The sequence below is a fragment of the Melanotaenia boesemani genome, chromosome 13 (genome assembly GCF_017639745.1).
Source record: "Melanotaenia boesemani isolate fMelBoe1 chromosome 13, fMelBoe1.pri, whole genome shotgun sequence".
Taxonomy (NCBI): Eukaryota; Metazoa; Chordata; class Actinopteri; order Atheriniformes; family Melanotaeniidae; genus Melanotaenia; species Melanotaenia boesemani.
In genome coordinates, this window is record NC_055694.1 from 2496161 (window position 1) to 2511112 (window position 14952).

At 38.4% G+C, this 14952-nt stretch overlaps 1 protein-coding gene across 2 annotated transcripts; it reads right to left on the minus strand.

Annotated features, from left to right (window-relative positions):
• Nucleotides 1-2028: 2028 nt before the first annotated feature.
• LOC121651252 (histone-lysine N-methyltransferase SUV39H1-like) lies at nucleotides 2029-14800 on the minus strand. 2 transcript variants are annotated; one of them, XM_042003275.1, is made up of 6 exons: nucleotides 14659-14800; nucleotides 13910-14055; nucleotides 10339-10998; nucleotides 5683-5829; nucleotides 5413-5542; nucleotides 2029-4334 (listed from the first exon to the last, which is right to left on the minus strand). In XM_042003275.1, exons 1-6 carry the CDS (start codon nucleotides 14786-14788, stop codon nucleotides 4201-4203), a joined length of 1347 nt encoding a protein of 448 aa, XP_041859209.1. In that variant the 5' UTR covers nucleotides 14789-14800; the 3' UTR covers nucleotides 2029-4200. The 2 variants fall into 2 exon arrangements, with proteins under 2 accessions (XP_041859209.1, XP_041859211.1); XM_042003277.1 differs by lacking the exon at nucleotides 14659-14800 and adding an exon at nucleotides 14468-14558.
• Nucleotides 14801-14952: the final 152 nt, after the last annotated feature.

Genomic DNA, 14952 nt, shown 5'->3' on the forward strand with positions numbered 1-14952 from the left:
GGAAGTCCAGAGGAAACGCTGTCTGCGTCGAGCTCGCAGCATCCTCAAAGACTCATCCCACCCTGCACATGGACTGTTTGCACTCCTGCCGTCTGGCAGGCGCTTCAGAAGCCTCAGGACAAAGACCAGCAGGCTGAGGAACAGCTTCTTCCCCAGAGCTGTCTCGTTGCTGAACTCTGCCCCCCACTGACTGACCCCATACCACACTACGTCCCATCACACACCCCCCGACCTGACCGAGTACTATGTACTGAACATTCCACTAGCCTTTCCACTTCACTGTTTATTTAGTTAGACTCCCGTTCATTACTTTGCACTATTTCAATGTCCACTGCACTAGTGACTAAGTTACATAAAGACTTGTAAATACTGATGTACATTAATGCACATATCCATCTGTATATTATGCTCATAGTACTTAAATCATCATACTGTGATAATCACTTTTTTTGCTTTTGTACATTGCACATTTGTACATACTGTACAGTCATTTGCACATACTGTATATAATATATATCTTGCACTTGTTGCTTATTGCACTTCTGGTTAGATGCCAAACTGTGTTTCGTTGCATTGTACTTGTACATGTGTAATGACAATAAAGTTGAATCTAATCTAATCTAAATGTTTTATTCAGTTTCTACTGAAACAATGTCGTGTTAACAATCTTTAGACATGCAGGAAATAAAGTTCACATTGTCGGCAGGTATTCAGAACAAAGTTCTATGTAAAGGCCCAGCTGCTCAAGACTGGTTTAAACTGGGATTAAAAGCTGCTACAGACTGGTTTATACTGGGATTTAAAGCTGATACAGACTGGTTTATACTGGGATTAAAAGCTGTTACACACTGGTTTAAACTGGGATTAACAGCTGCTACAGACTGGTTTATACTGGGATTAAAAGCTGTTACAGACTGGTTTATACTGGGATTAAAAGCTGTTACAGACTGGTTTATACTGGGATTAACAGCTGCTACAGACTGGTTTATACTGGGATTAAAAGCTGTTACAGACTGGTTTATACTGGGATTAAAAGCTGCTACAGACTGGTTTATACTGGGATTAAAAGCTGCTACACACTGGTTTATACTGGGATTAAAAGCTGCTACAGACTGGTTTATACTGGGATTAATAGCTGCTACAGACTGGTTTATACTGGGATTAAAAGCTGCTACAGACTGGTTTATACTGGGATTAAAAGCTGTTACAGACTGGTTTATACTGGGATTAAAAGCTGCTACACACTGGTTTATACTGGGATTAAAAGCTGCTACAGACTGGTTTATACTGGGATTAAAAGCTGTTACAGACTGGTTTATACTGGGATTAAAAGCTGCTACACACTGGTTTATACTGGGATTAAAAGCGGCTACAGACTGGTTTATACTGGGATTAAAAGCGGCTACAGACTGGTTTATACTGGGATTAATAGCTGCTACAGACTGGTTTATACTGGGATTAAAAGCTGTTACAGACTGGTTTATACTGGGATTAAAGGCTGCTACACACTGGTTTATACTGGGATTAAAAGCTGCTACAAATTGGTTTATACTGGGATTAAAAGCTGCTACAGACTGGTTTATACTGGGATTAAAAGCTGCTACAGACTGGTTTATACTGGGATTAAAAGCTGTTACAGACTGGTTTATACTGGGATTAAAAGCTGTTACAGACTGGTTTATACTGGGATTAAAAGCTGTTACAGACTGGTTTATACTGACATATTGGACGTGGTGTGTACGGTGTGGACCTTATCCGTGTCCGTGGCTTTTCCACCAGTTTTCGTGTCACACAGACATTTTCTGTAAATATAAAAATTTTTAATTCTTTTGAAGGAACTCAAAAAGTCTGCTTTGTTATTTTAATAAAGTTTTTTTTCACCTTAAACAAGAAGCCCTGCATCTAAATAAAGTCATCACACCTGAAGGATCAACCTTCAGAAACCAACACAAAAAGACCCAGAAGTGCTTCTTAAATCAGTGGATTCGCTGTTTATAGATCAGTTTATATTAATAACAAAACCATCACTTCACTTTAGAAACATTTATTTACATTCTCATTTTTTACAAACTATCATCAAGTCACAGTAAAAAAGTACTATTAAAAAGTTTTAAGTAAATTGTTTCCATGCAAACATCAAGCAGCTATTTGACGACTAAAACTGTACAGAATCACGAGGCTGACGGCACGTTGAGAGGAGAAAAGCTTGTATTTACACTGTGCTGCTGCAGGACTCTGTTCATGTTCATGGAGACCTCTTCTTTGGTGGGAGTAGACTGCTGCTGCATACACGAGTTTCTGCTGTGACAGCCAACATTAAGATTATTGATCTGTGTTGAAGTTCTGACCTTCTCACCTCTGCTGCTGGTAGTGTGGAGCATGCACACAAAAAGCAGCCGTTTCCAGGGTTACGGGCTCGAGTTCATTTCATAGACTCAGCTCAGGTCTGAGCTGCTGTTCCAGCAGACTGAGGAGGTGCTGGTCGGGTGGGTTCCTGAATATGGGCCGAGAAAGAACCGACTTCTTCAAGCAAAGACGGAAAGTTTGCTTCTTTCTTTCATCCAAATGTGTCAAATTTGTTCAATTAAAACTACGAAATGTGTAGAAAAGAATCAGAGTGGACGGAGAAGAATGTGACTGGTGTTCCAGCAGGATCAGGCGTTGTTCTGGATCCCGAGTGGAAACTCAGACAGGATCAGACGTTGTTCTGGATCCCAAGTGGAAACTCAGACAGGATCAGGCGTTGTTCTGGATCCCGAGTGGAAACTCAGACAGGATCAGACGTTGTTCTGGATCCCGAGTGGAAACTCAGACAGGATCAGACGTTGTTCTGGATCCCGAGTGGAAACTCAGACAGGATCAGACGTTGTTCTGGATCCCGAGTGGAAACTCAGACAGGATCGGGCGTTGTTCTGGATCCCGAGTGGAAACTCAGACAGGATCGGCCGTTGTTTTGGATCCCGAGTGGAAACTCAGACAGGATCGGGCGTTGTTCTGGATCCCGAGTGGAAACTCAGACAGGATCAGACGTTGTTCTGGATCCCGAGTGGAAACTCAGACAGGATCGGGCGTTGTTCTGGATCCCGAGTGGAAACTCAGACAGGATCGGCCGTTGTTTTGGATCCCGAGTGGAAACTCAGACAGGATCGGGCGTTGTTCTGGATCCCGAGTGGAAACTCAGACAGGATCAGGCGTTGTTCTGGATCCCGAGTGGAAACTCAGACAGGATCAGCCGTTGTTTTGGATCCCGAGTGGAAACTCAGACAGGATCAGGCGTTGTTCTGGATCCCGAGTGGAAACTCAGACAGGATCAGGCGTTGTTCTGGATCCCGAGTGGAAACTCAGACAGGATCAGGCGTTGTTCTGGATCCCGAGTGGAAACTCAGACAGGATCAGGCGTTGTTCTGGATCCCGAGTGGAAACTCAGACAGGATCAGGGTTGGCAGCAACAAACTGTCTGCACCCTGTCAATGTCATTAACACTCATCAAGTCGCTGCTGTTCCTCTTTGGTAGCTCACTCGGACCCAACAGGTTGCCATGCCGACCTACAGACACTAGCTCAGCATCCCGAGTTTCCTCCGTCTGGTCGGGAATTACCAAAGAGGAGCCAAGGCGGATTAAAGACGTCTTTCTCTCCTCTTTGCAACCACTGTGTGAAAACGTCATAAAACCTGAAACAAGCTGCTGGTAAAATTAACTCAATAAGTCAGAAATGACTAATTTAACTAAAAATCTCTTTCAAGGAAAGCTGCATGTGTCCAGATATGAACTGCAGCAGGGACGTGGAGGCTGGAACAAGGCAGCACGAGTCAGCGTGGCCTGTAGGGCGTTTTCCAGCTTCTACTCGGCTGCTTGGAACAAAGTCAAGTTTTACTGAAGGGGGGTTTGTAGTCAGCTCGTCTTCCTGCTGGTGTTTTTAACTCATCAGGAGTCGGTTCAGTGATGCGACTGAGCCCCGCGGTTGTTAACATGGTACGTAGCACAACAGGTTTTAGAGCAGTCCTGGACACTGATGCAACACCTGGAAGGAAGGACTTAAAATTTTCCTTTTTCTTCTTAAAAAAAAAATCACAGATTTAAAGTCTTGAAAAAATCTGCCACGAATAAAAAGTTGATTCTGGCTTCACAATTAAAAGGATATAATTCTATATATAAAAATAAAAATCTGTAGTTTTCACAATGTTCCCGGTATTCCCAGGTCAGAACAGATACTTCCGACAGGATTCCGATCCACATCGACACTCCACTCGGATCCTCTTCTTCGGGGACGTTGGGAGTCCCGCTAGAATGAAACTGGAGTCCATTTTGGTGCTTTCTGTGTCTACTGGATCAACTGGAAACAAACACAAAGACAAATATTTATTTACAATCCTGAAGACATTCATTTATCTGAACTACAGAAAAGTCACAATAAAGAAGTTTAAATATCTCTGACACACTCAGCTCAGTCACTAGAGGCGGGACTTGAATTCGTTTATTGCAATGAATTAATTACAAAAAAAAGAGAACAAATTTAATCATAGTTTGAATTTGATCAACGTGGAACGTTTGTCAGGGCACCAGTTCCTGGTACACCGAATATACTGCTGCACACGTCATGGTTCAGCTGCTTTGATGCCGTATTCAGCGAGTTTATTCTCCAGCAACCAGCGGCAGATCTAGCGACCTTTTCTGGTGCTATCAGAGATGAACGAACGTAGATTATTTTTCTCAGTGAGCAATGGGGGGTGTGCAGGCTCCGCCCCCCTTCCATAAGAAGATGTTCGGTCCTGACGCAACAGGAGACGTCCCCCTCTGCTCCAGGACCAGAATCAAAGCTGCTGCTGGCGGATCCCGTCTTACCGTCACATATTAACGTCTATTAATGAAGTTTGGAGGAAAACATTTAGAAAGTTAAAGTTCTGTAACATGTTTGAGACTCTTAATCAGAGAACAGCTGCTGGTTAAAGGACTTAAAATTACTTTAACTTTCAGTCCGTTCAGCTTTGGTCAGGGATGTTTTCTAACTTCTAATTATATATATATATATATATATATCAGCTAATCAGCTGTATGATGGTTCCTGCTCCATCTCTGCATCTATCTGGGGTCCCTGGCCTGAAAAACGTTGAAGACCCCGGCATAGAGCAGCTTCAGGATGCAGGATGTGGTGGAACATCATGGAAGCAGCAAATATGTGATGCTGTCATGTCAATATGGAGCAAAACCTCTGAGGAAGGTTTCCACCACCTGCTTCCATCCGTCACACCAAGAATTAAAGCAGTTCCAACTCGGTGGTACTAGTAAATTATAACTAATAAAGTTGTTGTTACTATGGTTTAGTATGGAGGTGATCACATTATCATAAGTGTTTCTATTCATCTGTCATCACCAGCTGGTTACACAACTCATCTCTACATGAATGAACTCACTTTGCATCTTGTAGTCAAAGGTGAGCTCCTCTCCTGCCCGAATGGCCCGTGTTGAGAACAAGGCGATTCTTGGAAGCCTCTCATCGATGTTGTCGATGAACACGTTAAAGACCTGCAGGTTGGGGTTACACTGCAGACAAAACATCCAACAGGAGACTTTCAGCCACAATCAGAGCACATGTTCACTGGAAATAACCTGATGGACCAGCTGCTGCTGGAGGAGTCATGTCAGTGGTGTGGATCAAACTGTGTGTGTGTGTACACACTCACGCTGTGGTTAACAAAGTGGGAAATGTTTCCGAGGTGAGCTGCGTCCACCGTGTAAACGTCTTCCACATAATCGAGGTCGAACAGGTACGTGGAGCCCTGGCAGTCGTAGAAGTGGCCCCTCCTCTCCGCTTCATCTGTCGTGATGATCTGAGTGAAAAATCTTAGCTTACTATAAACGTTTACCTACATCACACACTCGGTGAAAGCCTGACACACACACAACACACAAGCTGGACAGGCTCACAACAAACAGCTCTAAAACTCGTGGTTCACCTGGTTAAAGTTGCTTTTACTGGAAATCTGAAAACATGTGATTTTCTGGCTAAACTGACCCCGATAACAACCTCTGTACACAAACCACTGAGACGTGTGGGAGAGTTTAAGTCTCTTTCTGTCAGATGAAACACTAAAATCTAACTAAACTATCTAATTCTCTGCATTTTGAGTCAGTGCAGGGGAAACACTGCACGCTATCACAGAACCTGCTTCTTCTGCACAATATTTTTAATAATAATAATAGTTTTTAATAAGAATACCAAAAACACCCCCCTCCCATTTTTCTATCATGATTATTATTTTAACTTATCATTAGTAATATTAATAGAACCTATTCTTCTTTAGCCATTACCCTTTTTTCCTGACTTATTTATCGACTGGAATGCAGCCTGACAAATTTAAATAATTTCTACTGATTCTTTTCTAGTTATTATATAAAATGTCCTTTAATATTATTTTATATTTATTATCAAAATAATGATGATGACAAGTCATATAAGTATATTATCATTATCATTACTGGACATGTTTAAAGCATCGAACTGGCAACTGTATAAAGATCGTAGCAGGTTGGCCTGATACCAGGAAAGGAGAATTCTGATAAACTATTGATAACTTAAACAAGCTGATACAATATTTAATCTCACACACACACACACACACACCGAGCAAGCATGTGTCTGTGCTGCAGATGTCAATCGACTACAATCTGTCCCCCCTCTGTGCATACATGAAAAAACAGACGTGTACAAACTGAACTCTTTATAAACTCTTTTTAGACTCTTTATAAACTTTTTAGACTCTTTATAAACTCATTTTAGACTCTTTATAAACTCATTTTAGACTCTTTATAAACTCTTTTTAGACTCTTTATAAACTCTTTATAAACTCTTTTTAGACTCTTTATAAACTTTTTAGACTCTTTATAAACTCATTTTAGACTCTTTATAAACTCATTTTAGACTCTTTATAAACTCTTTTTAGACTCTTTATAAACTCTTTTTAGACTCTTTATAAACTCTTTATAAACTCTTTTTAGACTCTTTATAAACTCATTTTAGACTCTTTATAAACTCTTTTAGACTCTTTATAAACTCTTTTAGACTCTTTATAAACTCTTTATAAACTCTTTTTAGACTCTTTATAAACTCTTTATAAACTCTTTTTAGACTCTTTATAAACTCTTTTTAGACTCTTTATAAACTCTTTATAAACTCTTTTTAGACTCTTTATAAACTCTTTTTAGACTCTTTATAAACTCTTTATAAACTCTTTTTAGACTCTTTATAAACTCTTTTTAGACTCTTTATAAACTCTTTTTAGACTCTTTATAAACTCTTTTTAGACTCTTTATAAACTCATTTTAGACTCTTTATAAACTCTTTTAGACTCTTTATAAACTCTTTTTAGACTCTTTATAAACTCTTTTAGACTCTTTATAAACTCTTTATAAACTCTTTTTAGACTCTTTATAAACTCTTTTAGACTCTTTATAAACTCTTTTTAGACTCTTTATAAACTCTTTTAGACTCTTTATAAACTCTTTATAAACTCTTTTTAGACTCTTTATAAACTCTTTTTAGACTCTTTATAAACTCATTTTAGACTCTTTATAAACTCTTTTAGACTCTTTATAAACTCTTTTTAGACTCTTTATAAACTCTTTTAGACTCTTTATAAACTCTTTATAAACTCTTTTTAGACTCTTTATAAACTCTTTTTAGACTCTTTATAAACTCTTTTAGACTCTTTATAAACTCTTTTTAGACTCTTTATAAACTCTTTATAAACTCTTTTTAGACTCTTTATAAACTCTTTTAGACTCTTTATAAACTCTTTATAAACTCTTTTAGACTCTTTATAAACTCTTTTTAGACTCTTTATAAACTCTTTATAAACTCTTTTTAGACTCTTTATAAACTCTTTTAGACTCTTTATAAACTCTTTTAGACTCTTTATAAACTCTTTTTAGACTCTTTATAAACTCTTTTTAGACTCTTTTTAGACTCTTTATAAACTCTTTTAGACTCTTTATAAACTCTTTTTAGACTCTTTATAAACTCATTTTAGACTCTTTATAAACTCTTTTTAGACTCTTTATAAACTCTTTTAGACTCTTTATAAACTCTTTTTAGACTCTTTTTAGACTCTTTATAAACTCTTTTTAGACTCTTTATAAACTCATTTTAGACTCTTTATAAACTCTTTTTAGACTCTTTATAAACTCATTTTAGACTCTTTATAAACTCTTTTTAGACTCTTTATAAACTCTTTTTAGACTCTTTATAAACTCATTTTAGACTCTTTATAAACTCTTTTTAGACTCTTTATAAACTCTTTTAGACTCTTTATAAACTCTTTATAAACTCTTTTTAGACTCTTTATAAACTCTTTTAGACTCTTTATAAACTCTTTTTAGACTCTTTATAAACTCTTTATAAACTCTTTTTAGACTCTTTATAAACTCTTTTAGACTCTTTATAAACTCTTTTTAGACTCTTTATAAACTCTTTATAAACTCTTTTTAGACTCTTTATAAACTCTTTTAGACTCTTTATAAACTCTTTTAGACTCTTTATAAACTCTTTTTAGACTCTTTATAAACTCTTTTTAGACTCTTTATAAACTCTTTTAGACTCTTTATAAACTCTTTTAGACTCTTTATAAACTCTTTTTAGACTCTTTATAAACTCTTTTTAGACTCTTTTTAGACTCTTTATAAACTCTTTATAAACTCTTTTAGACTCTTTATAAACTCTTTTTAGACTCTTTATAAACTCATTTTAGACTCTTTATAAACTCTTTTTAGACTCTTTATAAACTCTTTTAGACTCTTTATAAACTCTTTTAGACTCTTTATAAACTCTTTTTAGACTCTTTATAAACTCTTTTTAGACTCTTTTTAGACTCTTTATAAACTCTTTATAAACTCTTTTAGACTCTTTATAAACTCTTTTAGACTCTTTATAAACTCTTTTTAGACTCTTTATAAACTCTTTTAGACTCTTTATAAACTCTTTTAGACTCTTTATAAACTCTTTTTAGACTCTTTATAAACTCTTTTTAGACTCTTTTTAGACTCTTTATAAACTCTTTATAAACTCTTTTAGACTCTTTATAAACTCTTTTTAGACTCTTTATAAACTCATTTTAGACTCTTTATAAACTCTTTTTAGACTCTTTATAAACTCTTTTAGACTCTTTATAAACTCTTTATAAACTCTTTTTAGACTCTTTATAAACTCTTTTAGACTCTTTATAAACTCTTTATAAACTCTTTTTAGACTCTTTATAATCTCATTTTAGACTCTTTATAAACTCTTTATAAACTCTTTTTAGACTCTTTATAAACTCTTTTAGACTCTTTATAAACTCTTTATAAACTCTTTTTAGACTCTTTATAAACTCTTTTAGACTCTTTATAAACTCTTTATAAACTCTTTTTAGACTCTTTATAAACTCTTTTAGACTCTTTATAAACTCTTTATAAACTCTTTTTAGACTCTTTATAAACTCTTTTAGACTCTTTATAAACTCTTTATAAACTCTTTTTAGACTCTTTATAAACTCTTTTAGACTCTTTATAAACTCTTTATAAACTCTTTATAAACTCTTTTTAGACTCTTTATAAACTCTTTTAGACTCTTTATAAACTCTTTATAAACTCTTTTTAGACTCTTTATAAACTCTTTTAGACTCTTTATAAACTCTTTATAAACTCTTTTTAGACTCTTTATAAACTCTTTTAGACTCTTTATAAACTCTTTATAAACTCTTTTTAGACTCTTTATAAACTCTTTTAGACTCTTTATAAACTCTTTTTAGACTCTTTATAAACTCTTTATAAACTCTTTTTAGACTCTTTATAAACTCTTTTAGACTCTTTATAAACTCTTTTTAGACTCTTTATAAACTCTTTTTAGACTCTTTTTAGACTCTTTATAAACTCTTTTAGACTCTTTATAAACTCTTTTTAGACTCTTTATAAACTCTTTTAGACTCTTTATAAACTCTTTTTAGACTCTTAATGAACTCTTTATAAACTCTTAATAAACTCTTTATCAACTCTTTTTAGACTCTTTATAAACTCTTTTTAGACTCTTTATAAAGTTCTTAAAACAAGCAATCAGGAGAATTTAGTTGCTTTTAGAACAACTTGAGTGAACGAAGTAAATTCCACTTCTACATTATCAGCTTTTGCATTTTCCACACCTAATATACATATTTTTATTTATTAATAGTTAATCAGTTTCTTGTTGAAGATATTTTGGTCTACTTTGTAAGACCTGCGTAGTTCTTACAGAGGTTCTCTCTCAGTCTCGTACCTACCGCTGATGGAGTCTAATGTTGATATAAAAACAACCGTTTCCCAGGTCTCACCTCTCCCACATACTCCATGACGAACTGGTTCTTCTTGATGTGCTGCAGCGTGCGGACCCCCCAGCCTCGGCCATTCTCCGTCTTAAAGATGCACAAGTCGAACTGGATGCCATTCTGCACCACTCTGTTGGGACAACCGGGCCCACAGTTGCATCGGGAGTTGCACTCGTATATGGGCTCTCCTGGCCGGACCCGGACCTGGCCCCGGTCGTTGTAGGCCATGCGGTGCAGGGAGGCGCCGGGGCAGCAGCCGTTCACCGGCTCCTCCAAACAGTTCTTACATTCGCAGCCCACAGCCATCTCATTCAACACGATGCCGGGACCAACTTTGTAGTTGTTAATGTAGGTGAAGTTCTTTGGAGGACCCTCCAGGTCCACTTCATTGGTGACAAAAATGCGACCGGGGTGGTTGCGAGTGTAATTCAAGTGGTCCTCCCAGCGCTGCAGACTCTGACGTAACTTAGCTTTCTGGACCAGGAAGGTGGTAACCTCCTTATCTAGCTTTTTGGGAATGCAGCGTCTCTTGTGGCGCTTTAGCTCCTTATCCAGATCCATGTGGAACAGTTTAATCAGTTTTGAACATTTGAGGTTTCTCTTGGGTTCCCAGGAATTATCAGATTCCGGGAAGCCCTTCCACTTCACCAAGTAGAGCTCGTCCTCCTGAAACACACCATCATCATCATCATCATCATCAGTCTGGATAAAAAAAAAATAAACTCTTTCCTGTTTAAATGCTCACTCAGTGCAAATATCAGGCCAAGATACAGCAGATACACCCCAGTTAAAATGCCTGGTTTTAGTCATGTTTAAAAACCACTAAACAAACCACAATAAATCAGTTTGAAACTTTTCCCATCTTCAACCTGACCTATAACCTGTCCAAGTTTATAAAACAAAGTCTGATATGTTAAAAAATATAAAAACTACGGCTGTCAAATGATTTCATTTTTAATCTGATTAATAACATTAAAGTGAACACCTTGCTTGCAGTCTGCTAAAAGCTAGGTGTTACACCTGAAATTGCAGCCTCAACAAACGCGTGCTTGACGTTGAGACAGAGAAGCTTCAGTGAAAATTAAACTCTTTTCTGTAAGTAGCAGCGTTTTAATTCATTGTTCTGTCTTTGTTTTTTAATTCTCAAACAGCCCATCTAAAGGCCCATTTAAGCTCAACGCAGAAGGCGGATACGCTGACGGACAGTTTCCATCTTCACACATTCACAGCAGCACTGTGAACATCTGGACTGAGATAAACTCTTCTGCCTGGAAATGTGAGGGAGGAGCAGCAGCTGATGCAGAACTCTGGAAAGCTCAGTGAGAATAACGTGTTGCTGTCAGTACTTCATGTACAACAAATCTGGAAACACTGGGTGATGGGACTGATCTACTGACCCTGGAAGTCCCTCCTTTCCTGCCACTTGCTGAAACTGTGATACGAGTTGTTGTTGGCTGATAAACTTTATCAGTGCTTGCTGGCCCTGCACCCTCCTCTACACTACACCCTGTTTTATTAACAGCATAAGAAACATTTTCAGATGGTTACAGCCCGACAACGGGGGCAACTAAAGCTGCTAAACGACAGGGCTGGGCGACTAATCGCATTTTAATCACAATTACGGGTTTTAAACGATCATAAAAATTAAATGATACTGTTTTCAGTTGCAAATCGAGCGCCACTTGCAGCACTCTGCTGCAGACTCCTCCCACAGCTGCAGACTCCTCCCACAGTCCGAGCCGCTTTGGTTTTATTCAACTGGAGTTGCAAACACCTCTCGAGTTATGGGCTGGGCACACGGGAGGCGACGTCGCTCCTTCTCCATCATGATGATTATCATTTTTCCCATAATCGAGCAGCCCTACTAAAAGACTTATACATATACAAAGGCGAATCTAAACCACAGCCAACGGATTACACACAGCTACAGGTAGTCTAGCTACGTGGGGTTATGACTGTTATTTGTAATTACATGAAGTTATGGTACATCGTCCATCATACTGTACTGTCTTCTGTCAAAATTCACATCACTGTCAGAGTTCCTGCAGATATACTTGAAGACGGGTGAATGAAAAACAACCTGAGACTCTTACAGGATCATTTAAATCCTCTGCAGCTTTAACCATGCACAGCAGGGTGCAGAAAGACGTGATCCGTTCTCACACATTCACAACAGCACTGAAATTTCCATCCATGTTCCTGAGTGTTGCATGTGAAAAAGCTCATTTCCACAGCTGGCCTTCTTGCGGAGATTTTCCAGCCGTTTCCACACAGGAACACAACAAAAGTTCAACAAAAGATCCAGACTTTTTACAAAGTCACCTGTTACACATGAACATCACATCTGGACTGAGATAAACTCTTCTGCCTGGAAATGTGAGGGAGGAGCAGCAGCTGATGCAGAAATCAGTCTGTGGAAAGTTCAGTTTTCTTTACAACACACTGAGAATGACGTGTGTGTTGCTATGAGTACTTCATGTACCTGTACATATCCTCAACAGCAGCGAGAGCAGAAAGAAGCATGCAGGTCAACGGAAAGAACAAATTCAGGACCTGCCACTGCTCCAGAACGTCTGTAACAGGGCGACTCAGTTCAGTCCTACAAGGGCTGCAGACCTGCAGGTTTTCCTTGTTTCCCTACTCCAACACACCTTTGGAACTATTTTTGTTAAAAGAGAGATGACACACTTCAAACACATAAACGCTGCAATGCATGCAGAATACTTGAGCCAAGCAGGAGGGAAACTTAAATCCACCTACAGGACAACCACAAGCTATGGACAGTTTTACAATTCTACAGTCATTTAGCAGACACTTTTATCTGAAGCGACTTATATTCGAGAGTAAGAACAACAAGCTATGGATGGATCCAGCAGACGTTTCTTTTGTTGCGTCGTGATGACTGTTAATCCCAATTACCTCGTATCTGACAACATGGACAGCTGCATGGATTTCTCAGCTACGCGGTGCACAGGTACTGATGAGGGCATCTTATCTTGAGATGTTTTTAATATTAGTAAGACATCAGTGCATCACCGTAAACTCTGCTTCATCTGACAGAAACTGCTTTTCATAACTGGAACATAAAATACTAATGTCTTGAATTTATCTATAGTTTCTGTAAAGTTTCTGTATCTGCTTTGGTTACTGACTGAATTAATTTTATTACAAAGCAGCAAGCTATTTAACCCCAACCGATGTAATGATTTTTTTAAACAACCACGTGGAAAGACACATCCTGTGGTCGTGGAAAAGATATAAATCCGTTTCAGAAGGGTCAGATCATTGGCATCAAGCAACATAAAACATCCAAGGAGATGCAGAAACTACTAGAACTGGGTTCAGAACTGTCCAACGCGTTATAAAAACTGGAAGGATAGTGGGGAACCATCGTCGTCTTGGGAGAAATGTGGTCAGAAAAACATCCTGAATGACGGTGATTAGTGATCACTTAAACGTTTCAAACACCTGCATTTAACTTTAAGGGGCTTCTGTAACTTAACTGTTAATCAGTGGCATGCAGTGAGTGTATTACGGGGTATAGCATTATTAATTAATATTAGATCTGGCACCATACCTTTGTTTTCTTGTAGTCACAGAGGAATTCCACCTCATACTCATTGACATTGGCTCTGCTCACTCCCAGCTGCTTACAGTGGAGCTTCTCTGTGCGACACAGGGCCTCGAGCTCATCCCAGGTCATCTTACAGGGCACGCTGCAATCTGACACAGCAAACACACCGAGGATAAACCAAAACACACTTTACAGTTTGCATATTTCGTGATCTGCAGTAGATCTTAAAGCATTGTGCTCGTGTGCACAACGGCTGTGAAACTGTTTGGCTCTGAAAACGTAAAGGTAACGACACTCTCCATTTCGATCATCCACAAGGTCACCGTGAGTGAAAACAGCTTTAGAAATCTGAAACAGCCTAATGGACGTATAAAAGCAAATATCTACACGCGCAATCAAACACGACGTGGCGCGTGCTGCTAAACGTTATTTGTCTGCCTGAGCCAACACAGAAGTCTGGTTCAAATCCAGGTTTGCAAAGTGATTACATGTGTCCTGAAACATACATGTTTATAAGTCATCTGTGTTACATCGTGTTCACAATCAGGCACTTTTTCTCACAATAGCAGGGCAGCAGAAATACGCTGTCTTGAAGTCGCCATGTACCACACAAGCACCGCTCATGTTAATACGATATGTGCTCGACGACAGGACTGCGTATGTAGTGGAGGTTATTTAAATAGTTATACTGGATGACTTCACCTCGATAAATAAACTTCTAACAGAAAATAAAGTCAAACTTATAATGTTACCTTTCAAATTTTCCGCCATGTTTTCCACACAACCGCCAAAATAGATGAAACTACGGAGTAAGGAGGTCCTTCGACAGAGGTGGCCGTAGGGACTGCTGATTGGACGAGCGTCATCTATCTGCCTTCTCATTGGCTCCGAAGTAGTACGGCGCGGTAGCAAGGCAGACAATAGGCTCGCTCGAGATTAAGCAAGGGTTCACAACATTTATACGCAGGCGCAAAACTAAGGAGTAGGCGGAGCCTATAGACATATGTGTCTGTGGCGGAATCCACTCTCAGCATTTATTCCCTCCA